Genomic DNA, 22580 nt, shown 5'->3' with positions numbered 1-22580 from the left:
TCACAAATCTTCTTAGCAGGGGCTGGTACTTATGACCTGAAACTAGGTTCAGATATTGTGTCCAGAACTGGGGCTGGTCAAATAGTGTCACAGGGGCAGGGGTATGGTAGAGAAATGGGGAGGTCTTTTCATTGTGAACTTCTCTTCTCTCCAGTCCAAATAACTATGAGACAAACCCCACAAAGCACACTGGTTTTCTAGGCAAATATCCGTGATTAAGCCAGGTCTTTTCTTATGTCTTTCTTTACTATTATTTCAGATTGGGTTTTTGCCAGGCCTAGAGGCCTGGGGGCTACCCGAGTCTTACCTTACCTCTATCGGAGGTCTTTGGCTGGCCAAACCGGATGCTCGTATGAGAGAAAGGACGTTCCAGAGTCGAACAAGGGTTGAGCTTTATTTCAGGGTCTAGTTACAAGTGCAGGGGAATTCTTCCTTAGGAGGGAGAGAGAAAGATCTCCCAAGGAGGCAAAGATCTTACAATAAGAGATTGGAAGTAGAAGTATAAGTGGGGAGAGAGGGGGAGGGGAGAGAAGAAAGAGGAAAAGCAGAGCCTTGTGTCCTGTCCGCTCCGCACCCCTCCGCCCAAGAGCGCTTTCAGGCTTTCCTGATCCTACTTAAGCTCTCCAGCCATATAGTTTGCATCTGAATACCGTGCTGTTAGATAACAATAGTGTGCCCAGATCCGGGACAATCTCGAGGGCGGGGAGAGCTCTCTCCCATCACGTCTCTCACGGGAAGAGGCGGAAATACACGAGATAGCTCGGTTCACCTCGATTCCCAGTCGTTTTCCTGGGGGGCCTCGTGAGAACTCTAAGATTTAGAAGTTCCCACCTTTACCCGCCCGAGACTGTCCACATGGAATTGAGCTTCCATCCCCAGCATCTCCCCCTTTTTGTTTTGCGCGGCGCACACATGGCTCTAGAGCAAACAGTGGCTGGAGGCTGAGTGGATTAGGAAGGCCTTTAGCATATGAGTACCCCACAACAAGACTTCATTTACACAGAAATCTGCAGCTAGCACAACTGACAAAGAGAGGCATCAGACAAAACAAAGATGAAGCTAAATGGCTGAGTTACAACAGGAGACAGGGCAATCACTAATTCCAAAGCATATTCTAAGAGAAGCAGCTAGTGCTGGCGCCTTACACATCACCACCCCCTCAGTCATGCAAATGGATCTCAGCGGCCAAGCCTGAATGGCCAAGCCTGTGGTATTCAGGTGAAAAGTTGGTCACCCCTTCCCCCCCCAATGTCCTGGGTTTGTGATATCAAAGTCCTCCTTCAGCCGCTGGAAAGAGATGCCTAGATGGAGTGGTCAGCAATGTTGGGATGAGTGCTGCTTCCTCTCTGGGCAGCAGGGTTAAAGCTGTCATCAGCAGACTCAGGTGGTGCATGATCCTTCTCCGGGGTCTCTGGGCTCTCTGGAGTCTCCGCCTCCTGCGTCTCCGCCGTCTCCGACATCGGTTTCCACCGACGGATCCTTCTAATGGGAATCCACGCATTCCCTTTTCCTGTGGAGACACAAACATACCCTGGACCCCATATGAGTATCTTATACGGACCTTTCCATTTCCCTGAGGCCATATCCTTTACCATGGCCCATGTGTCCTTATTTCCAGCCTGGGTATTACTTTCCTTGCGGGGTTGTCTTGGAATAGTCACAAAATGTCTCATAGCTGGAGTAGTATGTGAGTTTTTTGAGACAGCTGTATCAAGCTCTGATTGTATTAGGCAATCTCTTAATCTCCCCCTTTTTTGTTTAGCGAGAATCGCCTTTAAGGTGAAATTGATAAGAATGCATACTGGCTCTTTACTTAGGTATAGTTGCTGCCAGGTGCTTACAAATGCTTGATTAACATCTGTAAGGAACCTGAATTTCCCGGATTTTTTCTTTATAACAAACACAGGAGCATTCCAGGGTGACTGTGATGGCTCTATATTTCCTTTTTCTAATTGCTCCTTAACCAATAGTTGTAGTGCCTGGAGTTTTTCTGGAGTCAGGGGCCATTGCTCCACCCAAATCGGGGTGTCTGACTTCCAATTCAAGGGTGGGGACTCCAGTGCAACAGCAATGGCCCTTACTAAAAATTTGATAGCTTCATCCCCAGACGGCTCATGATGTCCCTGCCCCAGATGTTAAAACTAAGTCCTGGAATCACCAACAGCCATACGGTCCCTTGGCGATCCTCTGCCTCCCACTTTACTGGGTGCATTGTCTCTAAGGTATTTTGGCACCCTCCTATTCCCCACACTGGTCTCTGGCTTTCTTTAAGCTTCCAGTGCTGGGGTACTGAGCGACCGCTAAGGCAGGTCCTATCCGCTCCAGTATCAAGGAGGCCAGTCATGGGAATTCCATTGAGCCAGATTGTACACTCAGGTCTATTCTGTCCTATTTCCTTTAGTAACTGGATTTGAACTGAGTGCTTTAAGGGAAGGGCAATAGCTATGGGAAGCTGATTGTCTATATGAGCTGGCTCAGCTACCACATTGGAGCATGGAAGTGCTGTGGTGCCGGTGGGATAAACTCCTGTATATATAACTACGGGTGCATGAGAGGGGTTCTGTAATATCAGGGATTCCTCCTGTATGGGGTCTCTCAGGGGAATCATAGTAAACTGATGAGCTGCAAGCTGGCACTTCTCTAAGCTGTAAAGGTGTTGCATTCCTTCCTCTGGCCCCATAATCTCCTGTATTCTCCCTCCAAGGGGCCATCCTGATTCTCTGCCAAAGGGTACACTTTCGGGGCCCTCGAGGGGCCCCTCACCCCGTTTCCCGACTTCCTACATTGTCTAGCTAGGTGACCTGGCTTTCCACATGAAAAACAAGGGTCCTGGCCCCTCCCTGTACTTATTTCTTTCCTACACTCTTTCTTAAGGTGTCCCGGTTTTCCGCAGTTAAAACATTTTTTCTCCAAAGAGATATTACTTAAGGCTGTGGCCAGGTACTTCCCTTGCACCTGTGCCAAGTAGACCTGACTTCCTACCCTGTCACATCTTTGTATCATTTCTTCAACAGATGCATTCTTTGGCAGTCCCAGCATTGCCTTTTTGCAGTCATGATTACAATTCTGCCGCAGCAATGTCCTCAACACTATCTCTGTCCCTTGATTCTCCTCTCCCATGTCTCGGCCTACTGCGTCCTGCAGCCTGGCCACAAAATTAGTAAATGGCTCAGTGTTTCCCTGCGTAATCCTAGTCATGGGAAACTCTCTCTCTTTCTTAGAGGCTATAACCTTCCAGGCGGCAATAGCCATTCCGGCAATCAAGACATAATTGGCGGCCGAGTACTGTAATTGATTTCCTGTAGCCTCAAACTGCCCTGTTCCTGTAAATCGCTGATAAGCCTGGAGGGCCTGAGCCCCCAGCCCACTGGTAGTGCTCTTTACCCTCTGAGAAAATTCTGATACCCAAATCGCATTCTGCCCAGGGGTAAGGCAGGCTCTAGCTAAGCTCTTCCAGTCATTAGGAGTCAGAATGAACTGACCACTGAGAGTCTCAAGCATGGCTATGACAAAGGGTGAATTGGGGCCGTGCTTGGTACAAGCCTCTTTGAGAGTCGCTACTCTCTTCCACTCTATAGGTATGTGGCTCCTCCGAACCCCACCAGGGACACTGGGGTCCGCTATTTCTAGCACAGGAAATGTCCCTACATCTTCTCCATTCTCTATAGCCTTTCGTATTCCCTTTTCCAAACTGGACTGTGGCCCTGGACTGTCTGACCAATGGAGCATGCTATAAGGAGGCGCAGAGGGAAGACACGGCGTATGCTCCCCTGCTTCACCTTTCCCATCAGCTAGAGGGAGCTCTGAATCTATTTTTTCTCTACACTCCTTAACTTTCTGCTTACCAGGGTTCTCCCCTCCCCTCTCTCTGCTCCCACTCTCATTCCAATCCCGCCCTGGTCTCTCCGGCCCTTCCAAAAGGCTCTTAATTACTCCGAATATCAGGAAATCTAAATCCTCCAGCTCCCTGGGGCATTGTTGCTCATAAGCGGTCATTTGTTCTCCGACCGCTCCCCATCTTTCTCTTGATATTCCTGTCTGCTCGAGCCAAGGAGAAACTTTCCAAATCCTTTTACAAAATTCTCGGAGGTCGTTTAACTCTATAGTGACCCCCGCCTCCCTGCATTCCCTGTAAAGTATCTCAGCCCAGACCTCCTGTTCCTCTGGCTTTATTACTGGCAATTGATTCCCCATCCCTGCCCTTTTCCCATGGGTATGGGAAGCTACTCTCACTCTTTCTCTCCTTCCGAATCTAGGATTTGGGACTCGAGTCTTTCACAGCCCCTTCCGGGAGTTCCCAGGCACCCAGGATATCTGCGCTCCCTGTCCTCTGTTCGGAGACGCCAACTGCCAGGCCTAGAGGCCTGAGGGCTACCCGAGTCTTACCTTACCTCTATCGGAGGTCTTTGGCTGGCCAAACCGGATGCTCGTATGAGAGAAAGGACGTTCCAGAGTCGAACAAGGGTTGAGCTTTATTTCAGGGTCTAGTTACAAGTGCAGGGGAATTCTTCCTTAGGAGGGAGAGAGAAAGATCTCCCAAGGAGGCAAAGATCTTACAATAAGAGATTGGAAGTAGAAGTATAAGTGGGGAGAGAGGGGGAGGGGAGAGAAGAAAGAGGAAAAGCAGAGCCTTGTGTCCTGTCCGCTCCGCACCCCTCCGCCCAAGAGCGCTTTCAGGCTTTCCTGATCCTACTTAAGCTCTCCAGCCATATAGTTTGCATCTGAATACCGTGCTGTTAGATAACAATAGTGTGCCCAGATCCGGGACAATCTCGAGGGCGGGGAGAGCTCTCTCCCATCACGTCTCTCACGGGAAGAGGCGGAAATACACGAGATAGCTCGGTTCACCTCGATTCCCAGTCGTTTTCCTGGGGGGGCCTCGTGAGAACTCTAAGATTTAGAAGTTCCCACCTTTACCCGCCCGAGACTGTCCACGTGGAATTGAGCTTCCATCCCCAGCAGGTTTTGGATAGGAAAGATTAAGGTTGGAATCTGTTATAAGGGAAGAGAGAAGTTGACAGGGAAGTATGAATAGAATATAACACAAAAATGGAGGATCATGAAATGGAGAATGAAGGTAGAGCATAATGAGGAGAAAAAGTAATGTAGCATAAGGACTAATGATTTTTTTGTACTTTTTAGTCATTTGTATAATTGGGAAGTCTGCCTAAGCCCTTTTTGTAGTTTCATCAAAGATGCCTTTCATCTGTATATAAACCATTTTCATAAAAGATTTTATAGAAATGAGAAAGTAGACTTGTAGTTACTGATAATTCCTTCATCTTTTTTTTCCTGGTAACGTCTGTGAGCTTTTCCAGTCTTTTGTATCTTTCACTCTTTTACCTATTCTGAGAATAGAATCTTCAGTGTCTAGCAAAGTGCCTTTAGGAAATGTTTAATAAATGTTGAATTCAACATGATTTGGGCATTAGATAATCTTTTTTTTTCTTACCTGCTATCTATTCTCCTAAATACAGTTTGCTTAGGCGTATAATAAAATTGCATTCCTTGAATTTTTCATGGCACTACTCTCTCCTGCTTTACCTCTCTGATTGCTCCTTCTCAGTCTTCTTCACTAGCTCATCATCTTTGTCAGGGCCCCTAATATTGAGATGTTCCCCAAGCTTGTATCAGAAGTTCTCCCCTCTTCTCCCTCCATATTCTCTCTCTTTGTAACCTCATCAGTTCCTAAGGACTTAAAAATATTATCTTTATGTTGAAGACTACCAAATGTATGTATCCAGCCCTAGTCTTTACCCAGGGAGTCACATCACCAATTGTCTGTTAGAGATTTCAAATTGGATGTCCCAGGGACATCTTAAGCTCCAAGTGTCTAATATTGAAGTTATTATTATTATCTTTAAACTCTCCCCTCTTCTAAACATCCCCCTTTCTGCCAAAGTTTTTCATCCTCCAAGTGTTTCAGGTTCGTAATCTTGACGTTATCTTGGACTCCTCATTCTCTCCTCCACCTAACCAATCGTTTACCAAATCTCACCTTTTCTATCTTTACAACATCTCTTACATCCAAACCTTTTACCCTGCTTTCACAACTTCTACTTTATTTCATCACCTTTCCTCATTATCTCTCCTCTAGATTGTTGCAACAGCTTCCTAATTGGTTTCCCTGCCCCAAGTATTTCCACACCCTACTCACTGTTCTAAAATAATTTTCCTTAATGTAGATCTTACCATGTGACTTACCTGCTCAACCAAATCCCAATGGCTTTTTATTGCTTTTAGGATAAAATAAAACTTTTCTGTCTAGCTTTGAAATCTCTATATAAGCTGGCTCCAACCTATCTCTCCAGTCCCATTGGACATGATTTCCCCTCTCACAACTCTGTGATCCAGCCAAACTGGCCTTGTCTTCATTTATTACTCATGAAGCTCCATCTCCTACATCTGTGGGTTTGTGCTGGCCATTCCCCATGCCAGGAACGTAATCCTTCCTTACCTCTGCCTCAGAGTCCTTTCCTTCTTTTAGGATGCAGCACAGACATCATCTTCCACATGAAGCTTTTCCTGATGCACCCAACTGCTAGTGCCCTCTTTCCCAAACTACCTTGTATTTAACTTTGTATATATTTGTATTTATTAACTTTAGTTTTGTGCTGTATATGTTTTTATATGTACTTGCTCCCACCCACATTAGAATGTAAGGTGATAAGCAGAGAGTTTCATTCTTTGAAGGGATTGTTTCATTCCTTGTACTTATATCCCCAGTGGGATCAGAGTACCTGTCACATAGCAGATACTTAATAATTTTTTGATTGATTGATTTATTGTATTAAATGGAAAAAATTAATTAGTCTTTAGGTGAGATCATCTTTCCAGTGCATACAAGCATACTAATTCTGTTGAAGTGGTTAGTCTTCAGGAGGGATAGATCCACTTGCGAATAACAAAGTTTAGTTTCAACCTCCTCTTTAACATAATAAAAATCTACACAAATGCAAATGATCTTCGTAACACTGAAGAACTGGAGAAGTTTGCTTTAATTCAAATGTATGAAAACATCTCAAAGACAACCATTTCCCTCACTTCCAGTCAAATCAGAAAACCTTTCTTTAGAGCCTATTAGGTGTCAGACACTGGGCTAAGTGCTGAAGATACAAAGAAAGGCAAAAGACAGTTCTAGGCCTCAAGGAGTTCAAAGTCTATTGGGAAAGACAACAGGTAAAAAGAAGCTGTAAAGGAGGGGTGGGGCAGGATGAAGTCCTGTAGCCTGGTGGGAAATGATGAGATGACAGCTGGCCTGGGCATCTTCTTAAAGGTAGGATTTAGGAGGGGTTCACCAATGTCCACACTCCACCCTTTCCAATCAGAGGGTAAGAGAGGCCCCAGGGGCCAGGATGGTGAGGTGTGAGTTTCAGAGTTGATGTCATCTGTGGGATGATGAGTTTCCAGAGATCATGAAGTCTAGGAGAGCAGCAGAGTGAGAAACTGCTAACCTTCTTTGCTTTTAGATCCCTCCTTTTTATGGTTCCTTTTCTTCATTATGAAGTTTGTTGTTGCTTCTCCCCATTTCTTTACTTCCTTTGTCTCATTTCATCCCTCCCTTCCTTTCACTATTCTCTTTACCCTCCATCTGAGTTTCCTTACTGCTAGCTTTCTCCCAACTTAATTCTTTCGTATTCTCTTATTAGAGAAACACAGAGCAGAGATTTGCTTTGAAAAAATGGTGCTATATGTGTACTCATTGTCTTTCTAATTAGAATGTAATTTCCTTGTGAGTGGGGATTTGTTTTATTTTTCATATTTTTAGCTCCATAGTCTGCCACAATGTCTGGTATGTAGTAGATCAGGTCAAGTTAACAAACGAATTTAATGCTTACTATATGCCTGGCGCTGTAAGCTTTGGGGATACGAAGAATGGCATAATCAGTCTATATAGAAGATAGATTGGCAATAGTAAGTTAGTCCAAACAATTTTATATTTATACCAGAGGATATGGTCCAACCCTCTGGGGATCACAGAAAATTTATAAAACATCGTAGTAGAGCTTCACAGAGTTCCCAATATTACCAGTTGTTGGCAGTACCATCTCAATGCAAGGCAGTCTAAGGTTGATTGTCAAGAATGTGTCAGCTCTCTTTACCTTTTTAGCTTTTTTCTAATATTCTTCACATCCTAGCTTTTGAGATAGTTGTCAGCCCTTATGCCTTAACTCACTGTGTGGTCCTTATTGTTTGTTGACTATAACAAAATATTTGATTCTATTGAACAAAATATAGCCTTAAAGTCATTCCTCTAATAATGTGTTTTTCAAAGATAAGCAATGCTATGAAAAGTTACCTGATAAATGTAGCAGAGGTAACTTTGTTCAACAATCCTCTAATTATTAAAATAAGTCAAGGAGTAAAAAGTAGACATATGATCCCCCAAAGCTGACATCTTCTCATGGAGGTCATTGAACTCAGAGTGCCAATATATGAAGGATTTCCTGTAGGTGGTGAGGTCCTCCGTATGCTTCTGCTTGTCAGTGATATTCTGCTTATTAAATCAAATCATGGATCATTGCACAAGTTCTTAAGTGAAGAACATAATTACTCAAAAGAGTTTGGCATAAACATCCACAAAGAAAACAACAAACAGATGAATAATGTCTTGGCATCTTTCATGGACTAGTTAAAATTTCATCCTCTGCAAGAAACCTTTCCCAGTCCCCATCAGTGGTAGCACAAATTCCATCCAAGGAAAAATGGAAATATCTCAGAATGGGTGCTTAATAAATACTAGCTGATTGACTGATTTGGGAAGTTGTGTGACACTTTAGAAACTTCAAGCTTCTCCTTGAAATTAAAAACAAAATAAAGAATGCTCTTTTAAACACCAATATTCTTCTAGTGATGTGATATGGCTGCAAATCATGGAATACTGCAGTCTCCAAAGATTCAAAAGTGCAGTTCATTCAGAAGGCAATGTTGGGACACTTAGTGGGTCTCCATAGGTGTCAGGTTATCACCAATGACTAATTCTACTCTAAAAGCGGCATGAACAATCTACAACCTGTGTGCTGCATTAGTACTTATATAATGTCAAGATACCCAAAGGAAGTCCCTCAGTACATTGGGTGGACCTCTTGCAGAGTATTTACAAGAGCTTGTGTGCAAGAATAACATAGGATAAGACATGGATGAAATTTGTACCTTTGAAAGGAGTACTCACATTGATGTAAGTAAAGACCCAACAATGGATAGAGGTAGATTCATAGAGATAGGGATAAGGACTGCTCCTGTGATTTCATTGAAAGAATTTATGAAGGAAGCAAGCAAGGAAGGAAACAAAAATTTATATAGTACCTATGTTCCAGACACTGTGCTAAGTATTTTACAAATATCATCTAAGTTGATCCTCACAACAACCCTTCACGGTAGGTGCTATTATTCCTATTTTACAATTGAGAAAACTGAGACAGACAGAGGTAAAGTGACTTGTCCAGGGTCACACAGCTAATCAAGGTCTGAGACTAGCCCAGCATTCTAGCCTCCATGCCACCTAGCAAGTCAGTGCTTAATTGTTGACTTCATTGCTATGAAATGACATAAAATCCAATTAGATGTGCATCCCATAGAGCTCATCCATTAGCATCTATTTGCATTAGTTTATATATGTGTGCATATGTGTATGTATCATATATAATTATATCTGGACTGAAATTATCAAGAACAATTAACAAAGTTGTTTAAACTTCCTTTATCAATTCTAGTAATTTATTTACGTTAAGTTTATCTGCCTTCGTATGGCATCCATCAGTGTATCTCAGCATCGATACTTACCTTTTCTAAGTGTTTTCACATGCTGCAGGAACTCTTTATTATCTCATAGTTTGAATTAGATGTTCATATTTAAGCTAACAAATTGTAATCTCTATCAATAGGAATCTAAACATTTACTCAGTTGAAGAATTTGCTTGTTTTTCTTTGCTCATATTCATTTACTCATCCAACAAACATTTATTGAATGCTTACCATGTGCTAGGTATTCTGTTAGCTGCTGCTCAATCATTAGTTGTAACAGCTCTGTCTTGATATACAAGAGGATGCTATTGACAGTAGATGCCATCTACAAATGTAGATTAGAACAGAATACAAAATATTTCTGCAGTGTAAATAAAATGAGGAATGCATGGTTTGTCACTGAAGTTGTTAAAGGGTAATCGGTTCTTAGAATAGAATATTCTGGAGTTGCATAAGCTGCTTTGAAAGAGGTAGGGGAAGAATTCTTTACTATAGTTAAGGGTAAGGTATGGATCAATTGAAGGAAACAGTTGCAGGGACTGGGTGGTATATGTATATGTGCGGCAAGACAAGTATAGAATGTTGATAAGGGCTGTCCCAAGCTGATAGAACTTATATCTGTGACATAATGACTCCATCATGATACAGACTGATTATGGCAGCTGGGATACATTTCTACCTACCTGCCTTACATTTATGACTGTCCTAGGTGTTAAAATTCCAGGACACACCAATGGCAAGGAAGGGGGGAGGAAGGCATGAATGATCAGGAGGTAGAAATCACATAAAGGGGGTAAATAATCTGTACATTCTCTCATCTCTATCTCCCAAATCTGGGAAGTTTCACTGGCTGTCCTTCATGCTTTCCTTCCCTATCTCTTCCTTCTGGCTTCCTTTAAATTCCAGCTGGCCAAAAGATGCCCAGTTGACTTGGGTTTTACTGGCTAGTTCCTCTCCCCTCCCCTCCCCTCTCCTCCTCTCTTCTTCCCTTCCCCCTACGGCACTCTGAACCTGGGAGGCCAATGGGTCCCTGCCTAAGGGCTCTTCTGGGCCCTCCTAGCTTTAGAGTACTATCAGTAGTAACTGTTGCTGGTTCCCTCCCAATCTGAAGTCTTTCTTTTTCTTGGACTCATTAAAGGGGCCATGCCCTGGCTACTTCTTAAACAGGCCTATTCAGTGAATGGGCATTACCTTACCCTAAGTGAGTACCTGCGAAGACCTTGGCCCAAAGGGCCCAAGGTCTCCCTGTGTATCCTGTGTCATCTCTAGTCATTATGATGAATCTGGTCAATGGGTTCAGATGGCTCTGGAGGAGAAGTGAGGCTGGCGACCTGCACAGCCCTCCCTCACTCAAAGCAAAGTCAAGTGCAAGTCATGTCATCATTTCTCTGATGGCACGGTCTTCTTCGGCAACGAAGGACGAACACAAATTCCAGCTAAAATATCCCCTCCTACAGGAAGTCTTTCCCAGCCCCCCATAATTCTAATGCCTTTCTTCTGTTGATTATTTCCAGTTTATTTTGAATATGTCGTGTTTGTACATAGTCGTTTACATGTTGTCTTCTTCATTAGACTGTGAACTCTTTGAGAACAGTGACTATTTTTTGCCTTTCTTTGTATCCCCAGAGAGTTAACCCGGTGCTTGGCACATAGTAGGAGCTTAATGAATGTATACTGACTGACTAATTGAAGGGAATCAGAATTTAAAACTTGATAATGTAAAGAAAGATCTATAGAAGTTAGGTGTTATAGCTTGCCTGTATTCAGTCAACAACACAAAAAATTCCATGGGATTTCAGTAGCAATGTGAATGGAGCATTTAATGGCAAATTTTGACAAATTACTTTATGAAGTACACTTAGTATTTAGCAATGACAGAATCATTTATGCTTCCAATGTTTGATTTTGCTGACCAGAGATACTCAGTAGCCTTTACTTTAACATAATGGAAAGTATAACCTGGATTTTCTTTGGTTTGTAAAATATTATTTTTTTAAAAAACTTTATTTCCCACATGGAAAAACAAAAGAGAATATAACCCACCCTCACCCTACCTTCCTTTTTGTTCATTCTTATTATTCAGAAACTATGAATGCGCTCAGGTTGAGACTTTGAATACTGAAGGTGTTATTATAAATCTTTTAAGAGAAATAGTGATCCTCATATTGACACGTTCTTAATTGTAGCCTTAGAGGTGTAATACAATTAAAAATATTTAATGTGGTTGTACAAATCATCTAATGAATATTTGTTTTACTTCAGGATATTTGCTTTATTGAGAAATTAGAAGACACGTTTTTGTTTGTTTTTGGAATTTCAGACCTTGGGCAAGCAATTTGCCCTTCCCAGATCTCAGCTTCTTATCTGTGAAATGAGGAGACAACTTCAAATTCTCTTCTACTTCTAAATCCTATGATCAGCTTCAAACACATTTCAAGTCCTTAATGACTTGTTAAATGCCCTGGATTCTGTTATTTTTATCATGATGTCTGAAAAGAGAATCTCTGTTTGAAGTTCAGCATGGACAAAGCTGGCTAATGCTGGGGAAGCTTTGTTTCTTGAGTGATCTGTTTAGCTGTTTGAAAAACCTCTTAAAGCTATTTTCATCTTTTAACCCAAGTAAAATCACAAGCGGGAAAAGACACAACCACCAGACACCAGTTCTGTATGTATTGTTCTGTGTTTTTGACGTAATTCTCAGGACAGCTTTTTTTTAACAAGACCTCATGTCGGAGTGAGTGGAAAGGAGTGCAGAATTATGCTAATAATTTCAAAATCTAAACTGCAGCCTGTGGCTCTAACAAGAAGACATTCCAGCAGGTTCAGAAGAGGGTGGAAAAAAAGCCACTCCTTTGCTTGGTTCAGAAGCAGTAGCAATCTACAGACAGGCTGCTCTAGCTTCCTAACAGTATGGCAGGCTGTTTTATGGAGACGGTGATTACAAAGGTCCACTTTAACCTTTTTTTCTTGCTGGCAGGTGTCCCGCTGGCTCTCAGCCAGAGGCTGCGAGTGCAGCATAGCCTGCGGTTTACCCCAGAGTGCTGAAAATGCCGACACTCCAGCTGGCTGCTCATAATTACACTGGTTGCGGTCTTACAACTGGAGCTACAAGACAGAGATGTGATAAATGTATGAAAATATTTTACAAATTTGATCACATTACAAATTTTATCTCTCTATCTCCTCCACAGATATGATATCTGCACTTATAAAAACAAGCCCTGTGGAACATTGGGTAAGTTTCAAAAAGGGGGAAACACATGAACTGTATTTATTGGCCAATAGACTTGACTCTTGGTTGTTCAACTGGCCACTTTCCTTCCCTTCAGGTCTTAGTAAGTTCATTTGAAGTTGACCCATAACAACACTGAAAGTTGACCCTCAAGGGTACGTAGTTTGTTTAAAGTCACCAAGAACTTAAATGATGTGAACTGCTATTTGGGCGTTTTTGGGCAACTGGAAAACTGATAAGGATGTGCCAGATGATTCAAATTTAGCAAGCAGTCATTACAGGACAAAGCTTACTACTTATTTCCATATCATCCATCTCTGTGATATGTTGGAAAAAATACGAGAATAAATGAAAGCAATCATCAGCCTTAAATCCCAAGCTGTAAAATCCTTGGTTGAACTGTGGCTCCATTGGACATACAAAGAGGGATGAAATCTTCAGAAAGAAAAGGTCACCCAACTTTAAGGGATTATTAGAACCTCTCAGTGCCTTGATGATGGAAAGCATGTTTGTCCAGCATTATAGGTCAAGGTAGAGAGGGGTAGGGCTGCCCTTAACATTTGGATATGTGTTTCCAAAATATTACTTGTTTTGTAAAACCTGCAGTTTTCTACTGGTCTAAAAGTCAAATTTTATTATGAAGCATATTATCTCATGTTGACTAGCATTCAAATACAAGTGGAAGAAGTCCATTAAAAGATTTTATCAGTGATGATTATTCCATTAGCTGCAGGCTACAGGTTCATTTGGCAGCTAGTCACTTCAAGGAGCATTTTGGTTTATATCAGCAACATTCATTCAGTGCTTACTTTGTGTAGGATACTCTGACCTAGTGCTGGTTCTGTTTGGTGATGACTTTCTCAATGTAATTCAGTCTTTTTATAGAGTCAGCCCTTCTGATGACTTTTTCTACCCTATCAGGAACCCCTTGGTGGATAGGGCAATCTGTTGGCACCTCTGTGTGTGTGTGGTGCATCAAAGGGAAGGCATCATGATCAGAACTACCTGGAGAGTTCAGTGGAACTTCTTTCCAGAAGCCCAAATCCTATTGGTGGTTTGACCTGACAAATCCTGCTTCTCCCATCCCATTTCTCCTAGTAGGATATCTGATTAGGCAGAAAACTTCATTCACCTGGAACTAGCTCTGCCATCAAGTTCCTACCAATGAGGAAGGCACCGTTGTGAGGAAACTTGCTTTCAGTGAGGAAGTTTACATCAAAAAGAATTCCTTTCTAAAAGTTTGATTTAGTAAGTGGCAATTTAATCTAATGGAAAGAGAGCTGAGCTGAGATTTATAAGATATACCTATATCATTGATTAAGCATATGACCTTGGACAGTTAAAATCCTGGGCCTCAATTTTCTCATCTTTAAAGTAAGATTAATATCATGTATTCTAAATGGGATAATAATGGGAAGGTTTTTAGGAACAAAGATGACATATAAAACAAAATGATGTTATTCTTTAATATGGAAATATATGTAATATAGAAGATAATATATAATTTTGTTTGTAAAAGTTACCATCTGCTTTATTCTTCTTAAGCTATAAATGGCAGCTAAATGCTTAGCCACAATAGATTCAATCCTAATATAATTGTGTGTATTGAGTGGATTGAGGTTTATTCAGCTTCCTTGTAATGGTAGCCATTCCTCTTTTTAGCACTACTGTCAATATTATTGCCTGTTTAGAAAAGTTTGAAATTACCTTTTTCATGCCCCAAATGGAAGAGTTAATTAACTTTTCTTCTCCTTTCTTCCCCTTCTTCACTAACCTTTCCCTCATCAAGGAGTAAGCAAGACAAGATGGCAAGAAAGCTGTGTGTGAAAAACACTCAGGGAAAGAGAATGGGGGAGGGCTGGCTTCTCTGTTTAGATCTGTGCTTTTTGCTAAACTGAGAGAGGATGTTGTCTATCTTTATCATGGTGTAGGGCATGAAGAAATTCATCACAAAAGTGGGTTTGATTGGGACGCTGGTCAACTTTCTCCTGCTGCACCAAAGCTCAATAATGTGGTTTCACTATTTTGTCAGTGCTATGGATTGGAAGTAGTGTGGTGAATGGATATTCTTGAAAAGATTTCTGTACTGAGAGGTCCCTTTCAAGTCTTCTGTCAGTGATTTTTATGATTTCCTAGATTGTCTACATTCAAGTATACATGTAATCATGCATTATCATGTCAAGAATGATTAATTTTTTTTATTATTAAAAGAATATTGGGGTCAAAAGCCACTTTGGTTTTCTTAGATCAAAGGAAGAACTGAGAAGCAGGGTGTTGTAGTAGAACAAAAACCTGATATCTACTAGTTGTGTGACATCCAACAAGTCTCTTAACCTCTCTGTGCTCCAGCTATCTCTGTAAAATAGATGAATTATCAATCTTGGGGTTCCCCACAAAATGAAATCACAAGTCCCGACAAAACAAACAAATACAAATTCCAACTGTGAGTGAACCATGCATATGAAATCCAATCCAACAATCATTTAAATGCTAAGTACTGAGAAAAGGGGAGAGCTAAGTGTGTAGTAGATAGAATGATGGGCCCAGAGTGGAAGATCTGAGTTCAAATGTGACCTCAGCCACTTAGTAGCTGTGTGACTTTGGGCAAGTCATTTGACCCCCTATTTGCCTCAGTTACTTATCTGTAAAATGGACATGAACTGGAGAAGTAAATGGCAAACCACTCCAATATCTTTGCCAAGAAAAGTGCATGGGGTCACAAAGAATCAAATGTGACTGACCGACTTAACAAAGTACTGGGAATACAGAGACAAAATGAAATAAGGGCCCTGACCTCAAGAAGATTACATTGTCATGCAAGTACATATGTGTTGACCTTCATATATGAGAGATGTTAATGACTCCTGCCATCAGTAGGACATGCCACTTGAGTGACTTTTTCTTTAGTGGTAAATAATCTGCATTCTCTTGGCTATTTTCCCTCATGAGATATCTGAATAGAGTGGAGGGCGCGGGGTGTGATCGTATGATCTGTGACCATAAAAGATAAGTTCCGTGCTGTCCATCTTAGAAATCAAACCTATCACCAACACTAGAGAGAATTTTGTAGCAACACAAGAGAGCAGGAAATTGACCAATATACTATTTGTTTTTGTTTTTTTTAGTTTAGGGTCACTCCTAGGCATTCACCAAATAGTTTGTTGCCGATTATTCTTCCTCTTAATGTATTCTCTTAGCAAAGCTGGCAATTTTATGTAAAACTTCAGAGCCAAATCTACATTTTAAAACTCTAAAGTTCTACAAGGAATTATTTAGAGTTCTCTATTTTAAATATAAACCACAAGACATATAAAAATATAGCCCTTGCAATTCTACTTTGGTTTGGGAAAACATGAAAAAATCTGAATTGAACAATAATTATCCATTGCAACTTTGATGAGGACACATTTTCGTAAGACTCACAAGGTACAGTGTGCTCAATCAGTAAGAGATATTTGCTTTGCTTCCCTTCATCTGCTAGTGCATTAATGCTTCCAGGGGAGTCAGTCACCATGACCAAGATAACAATACCAATACCTCAGATCGAGAACAGTTAATGCAATTAAAAAAAATTTTTTTAATCTGACATATTGGGACAAAAGAGTGCTAGTTAGTAAAAAAATAAAATAAAATCCTGTTGAATAGATAATGGCCCAGTCTCTCCTCATCTTCTTACTACCCTTGCTTTTCTCTATAAAATATTTAAGTTAGTGAAAAGATTATTTATATGTTTAAATCTCCAGAATTGGTAAAAGCACCCAAAGGTCTCAGAGGTCTAATTTTTTTTTTGCCTCCAAACAAATAGGTACAATAAATAATCCCTCAGCAAACTCTAACTCTATTCTGGTTGCTAGGTTGAAATTTTGAATGGAGACAGGGTGGCACAGGATGCATGGAGGCTTTAGAAAAAGCAGTTTCTAGAGCTTTCCTGTTGGTGAAATGCTGGATAATACAGTTTACACTGTATCAAACTATCATAATGGGAAATTGAGTTGGTTGGAAGGCAATTACCAATACTTGGATCAAAGTAGTCATTGTTCATAATGTGAAAGGTTTTTCATACATTTCCCCTGATTTTGTCCAAGTGACTTCTCTTAGGCCCTCTTTATTTCTTTCTGTGTTAAGTGATACAGTATGATTTGGAATCTGTTAACTTATACAGGATAGCATTTTTCCTTTTGCATAAAATTTCCTTTAATTCAGCTCTGTTTTGGAGCAATACAGAGCATGATATTCTCTTGGAGTGGATGTTAAGACATCTACATGATAACCTGAGGAACCGTGCAATTCATCAGCATCAGTGAATTAGCACCATGGCATCTCCTTTATTAGGAATATTCAATATACCAAAGGAGGTTGTAGGACAGAGCTACAGAACTGCGTTCCTAAATTTGGGAATTACTTCCCTTTCATTAAGATTATTTGAAAAAAGATGCTAACATCCTCACCAAGACTGATTTCAAGAGATGCTGATTTAAAGAAATGAAGAAAAAAAGGGGGGGAAAACACCAGACCATTAGTGATTCAGTTTGTGTGTGTGTGTGTGTGTGTGTGTGTGTGTGTGTGTTTTAACAGTTCTTTCCCTCTATTGATAACATTTAGTTTTGTTTTCATAAAAATGTCTTTTTTTTAACCACTTGGGACTCATTTTTTTGTAACTAAAAAAAGTTGCTTGTATATTTTTATGAACCCACTAAACTTAAACAGATCTCTTTAGAAAAATAATGTGGATACATTTTGCTTTCTGCAGCCTCAAGAATGTTAAAATAGAAATGCTTTCTTGAATTCCCTCTCCTGGCTCAAGTTACTAGGTGGTCCCAAGTTACCAGAAGTAAAATTTATAAATCTAACCCCTCGTCTAGACATTTTCCAGCACTGACTGCAGTTCAAAAAATATTAATGTCTAGCCGGCAGAGTGAAATTCCCCCCCAGTGATTTTGCAAATGACTAGAAAGTTAACCTTTTGCCAACTGCTCCTTCTGTGCGTGGAGGTTATTAAAAAAAGAATCCAGGCATTTATAAGTAGGGGCTTTTAAGACTGCAACACCTTGGCTTGACCCTTTGTGTCTCCTTCTGTTTCTTCAGGCTTGGCCTCTGTGGCTGGAATGTGTGAGCCTGAAAGGAGCTGCAGCATTAATGAAGACATTGGCCTGGGCTCCGCTTTTACCATTGCTCATGAGATTGGTCACAAGTGAGTGAATTTAAGAAAATCAAGATAAAATTTAGTACGCTGCTCTTTGAGCAACTGGGGAAACTACTGTTTGGATTGCTTGCATTTGGCCACACTTTAACTACATCCCTATTGGATGACAAGAGAGAATATCACCCTTCCCATGAAGGTATCCCAACCCAGATTAGATGGCAGATTGGGAAAACACTGACATTCTCTCTCCCCACTCTCACCCCCTGCCCTGTCCTCTGTGGCTATAGGGAGATGGTTGAGGGGGGAAAAGACTAGAAGCCAGAGAGAGGAAGGTAGCTGAGGATGGAAAGAATACAGAGAGGAGCCATTTTCTGTTTTAAATTTATGTGTTTTAAGAAGTAAAGACCTTTGGAAATAGATTCTTCAGACTAGTCAAAATTTGCCATGAACCAGTAGTTAGAAAACACTCTTTCAACTGGTATTGTTGCAATTTGGGTATTGGAGTAAGGCACCTTGAGACTGGGAATCTTTTCAAACAATATTTTTGATTAATAATAATAAAAAAGGTAGGATTCTTTGTTGAATACACACACTCAAGTATCATTTGAAAAGATTTAACTTTAGCTATTCATGCCTTCCTTCTTCCTCCCTTTCCTCAGGAAACCAAATTGTTCCAAAGGTAAATAATTTGCCTTTTCTTTTTCAATCCTCACTGATTATATACGATAATAAAATGTTATTTCTGCTATTTCTTTTGCTCCAGCTGTGCACATGGCATTTCCAGGTCTGAAGTGTACATGTTGGCAGCTGTGATGTGACTTTCACTTTTTCTTTTGCCACCTGTGTGTCATGTTGAGAGAACATGGTGTCATTGGACAGCAACAATGCTTTGGAATAAGTGGGGTGAGATGCAGTAGGATGGCATCTACTTCATTTTAGACAGATCTGAAATCATCCAGCTAAGCCTTTAAAATATGAATCAGAGAGTTGGTGAACTGGCCCCTAGAGGAGAGATTTCATCTCACCTCATTCTAGGAAAGTCAGTTCAGTGCCCCTAGGCCACTCTCTAAGAGCTCTAAGTTCAAGAACAGGTGCCAATTTGCATTGTTTCCTTACCAGAAGCTCCATATCACTAAGAAATACAGATCCATCCCCTTTCCGAAAACAAAAACAAAACCCCAAACTGCTTCTGTTGGCTAAAGCATCTCACGTTCTTATTCCTCCATTTAAAACAAAGCCCTTTCCCATTCATGTTTTTTTCTCTTCATTTTGGAATATTACAAGTATTCTTACAGGTATTGATATTGCTAGGTTTAGGGATGACAGGACGGGACTCCCACTGTCAGTCAACAAATCTCTTCTTTGTGTTCAGATGGGGTTAGCTGTTATATGTAGCATGCTAGTCAGTTCTCTAGTACAATTAAGGAAATGTTGCAAAGTGAATGGGTGGGTAGTCTTGGAGTCAGAAAGAAGTGGATTCCACCCCTGCCTCTGACACACACACCTTGGGGTGAATCACATAAACCTCTCAAATACTTGTCTAAGACTGGGTGTTGGAAAGTGGCTGACACACGAAAGTGGAGGACATATCTAGCCTGGGAGTTCCTTATGTCGGTGAAACCACAGGGTGAGATGAAAGGGAAGAACAGAAAAAGGAAAAGGAAAAGTGGCACACTGCTCTAGCCAGAGTTCCTCCTTTCCATTCAAATACTTAGAGCAATGCCTGGTACAGAGTAGGCACTTAATAATATTTATTGACTCAATGGCATTGAAATGGAAACCAGCTTTGTTACCTAACAGGAAAGAGAGAGAATACAGATATATGAAATACGGATAAATCAGATTTTGCAAAGCACTCTCTAACTCTTCACACTGTAATTACCTGTTTATAGTATCAGCTTCCCATATGATGCTTTAAGCCTTAAAGCATTGGATAGAGTGATGGACCTTGCATCAGGACAATTTGAGTTCAGATCCAGTTTTGGACAGTTGCTAGTTGTGTGTCCCTCAGCAAGTCACTTGACCTCTGTCTGTCTCAGTTTCTTCATCTATATAATAGATAATAACACCAACCTCCTAGGGTTGTTGTGAGAATTAAATAACATTTTCAAAGTGCTTCACAAACCCTGAAGTGCTATATAAGTGCTAGATTTATTATATTATTATTCCCAGGGGCCTCATCCAGTACCCATATACAGTAGGCACTTACTAAATGTTTATTTGAATCTGTATTTAGCTTGTCTTTAGACTACTTTGTTTTCTTTTTCCTTCTAAAGGTTAACCTTTTTGTTTAGTGAAATAAAATTGTAACTACTGAATATATTTCCTTCGTTTGACTTTCCTGGTGAACTTGGTAGAAAGAATCATGGAACACGTAAAAGCAAGGGAGTCAGGCAGAAGGAAGAAACAACTAAATGACACAAATAATTCAGAATCTTGGAAAATAAGCTTCTCACCATCTAACTATAATAATCAAAATTAGCAATGGAAAGTGATTGTTGTTCATATGTTTGCCCTATAAGGGTCATAGCTTTAGAGTTATACAGGACATTAAAGGTCATCTAATTCAACTTCTTTCTTTTACAGATGAGGAAACTGTAATTTTAAGATAGAGATTAAGTGCCTTTCCAGTGCTCCTAAAGGTAGTAAATAGTAGTGTCAGAATTCAAACTTATGTCTTCTGGCTCCATATCCATTCCTTTTCCCACTTCTAGTCGTTGGACAGTAGTTAGGGCTTTTTTTTCCATGTGTAAATGAATCATTTTGAAATGTAAATTCCTTTTAGAGGTTCTACTTAGATTTGGATAGCAATAGAAGGCAGGTGTAGAAAATCTTTAATAAAGCTGAAAAACAGTTATATTCAAAATAAGAAAAATTAGTTGAAAACATATAATTCTTCTCTTTCTCTTTCTCTCACTCTTTCCCAAACTACATATAAGTAAATAGTAGGAGAATGAAAGTGAAAATGTCCCCATGAAAGGAACATATGTATCTCTGGTTGGTCACTTAAAACTCAGGCTCATTAATGGTAGCCATAATCTTATGCAACCAGACTGTATTTAAGAGGTTCTGTTAGAGTCAATAAAATGGAAATGTTGGGACAAGTCACATACTAGCAGGTGGGTAATTGTGTATGTGATGGCAATATTGCCTTATGTAGTTAGAAACTACTTAATGCTAGAATATATATGGCAAACTCATTCCTGTATGTTGTGCTTTAAGTAGCTGAGATGAGGGATCAGTGCTCATTGTGCCTTTTTATTAATATTCTAACTGGGCCACCTACTAGGCGCTCTGGTCTGCTCCCTGAATTTTGCCCACATTCTTATTCTTCTCCATGTTACATCAGGTAGGTGTTTTGAGCTCTCCTGGAAATGAGTAACAGTTCCTTATGTAGCAATGCTCTAAAAAGTAAGCAAAATCTGTTTTGGATGTATTTTTCATACATTGGTATGTAATTAGAGGCTGTATGGGGGAGCCGACGTACAGACGATGAATAGACAAGATAATATATATGTATATATATTCACATACACACATACATTTATACACACATATGTGTGTATGTATATCTATTTACACACATACACACAAGCATATACACATATACATATATATCCATATCCATATATATGTGCATACATCTATACATATACACACATATACAAGATTAATTGGCAATTACCTCAGAGAGAAGGAACTAAGATTAAAGATATAAAGAAGAATGAGGTATAATCACCTTGAAAATGAAAGGCTGGGCTGAAGCCAGATGGTGAAGGGCTTTCTATGCTTAATAGAGGAGTTTGTGTTTGATCCTGGAGGCAATAATCAGTCACTGAAGCTTCTTGAGTAGGAGAATGGGTGGATTGTGCTTTAGGAAAAAGCTCTGGAGCTTTGCAGCTGTGTGAAGGATGAATTAGGGAAGAGAGAGACTTTTGAGGCAGGGGGTGGGGAACAATAATGAGAGCATTGCAATGATCCAGGTGCAGGTAATGAGAACCTGAAATAAGTGTCTTGTGGCATAAGTAGAAAGAAAAGGGCAGATTTGAGAAATATTGAGGAGGTGGAATCAACAAGATTCAGCCACCTGAGAAGTTGAAGATGACTCTTGGTTTGCAAACCTTGGTAACTACCTACATGATGGTGTTCTTGAGAGAAGTGGGAAAATTAGATAATTCTATTTTACACATATTTTTTGGGGGGCAATTAGGTGGCACAGTGGATAGAGCACCAGCCCTGGAGTCAGGAGGACCTAAGTTCAAATCTAGCCTCAGATACTTATTAGCTATGTGACCCTGGGCAAGTCACTTAACCACAATTGTCTACAAAAAAACAATAAATAAGATAAACATATTGTTTGAAAAACTTATATGTCCAGTAGATAGTTGGAGATATAGGACTGGAGCTTTGGTTAGATGAATCTGGTTGTGTCAATTTAGGGGTCAAGTGCATAGGTAGTAG

At 40.4% G+C, this 22580-nt stretch overlaps 1 protein-coding gene across 13 annotated transcripts in view; it reads left to right on the top strand.

The window, feature by feature from the left end:
• The window catches only part of ADAMTS6 (ADAM metallopeptidase with thrombospondin type 1 motif 6), a 343812-nt gene that overhangs the window by 149552 nt on the left and 171680 nt on the right, over positions 1–22580 (top strand). For all 13 annotated transcript variants that reach the window (XR_011966189.1, XR_011966190.1, XM_072605071.1 and 10 more), the window contains 2 exons: positions 12936–12979; positions 18062–18167. Coding sequence is in view for 11 of the 13 variants with exons in the window: in XM_072605071.1 (XP_072461172.1) it covers positions 12936–12979; positions 18062–18167 (150 nt within the window). In the remaining 2 variants the exon portion in view is untranslated. The remainder of the gene's footprint in view (positions 1–12935; positions 12980–18061; positions 18168–22580) is intronic.

Source organism: Notamacropus eugenii, chromosome 4 (genome assembly GCF_028372415.1).
Source record: "Notamacropus eugenii isolate mMacEug1 chromosome 4, mMacEug1.pri_v2, whole genome shotgun sequence".
Taxonomy (NCBI): Eukaryota; Metazoa; Chordata; class Mammalia; order Diprotodontia; family Macropodidae; genus Notamacropus; species Notamacropus eugenii.
This window is presented reverse-complemented; position numbering and strand designations above follow the sequence as displayed.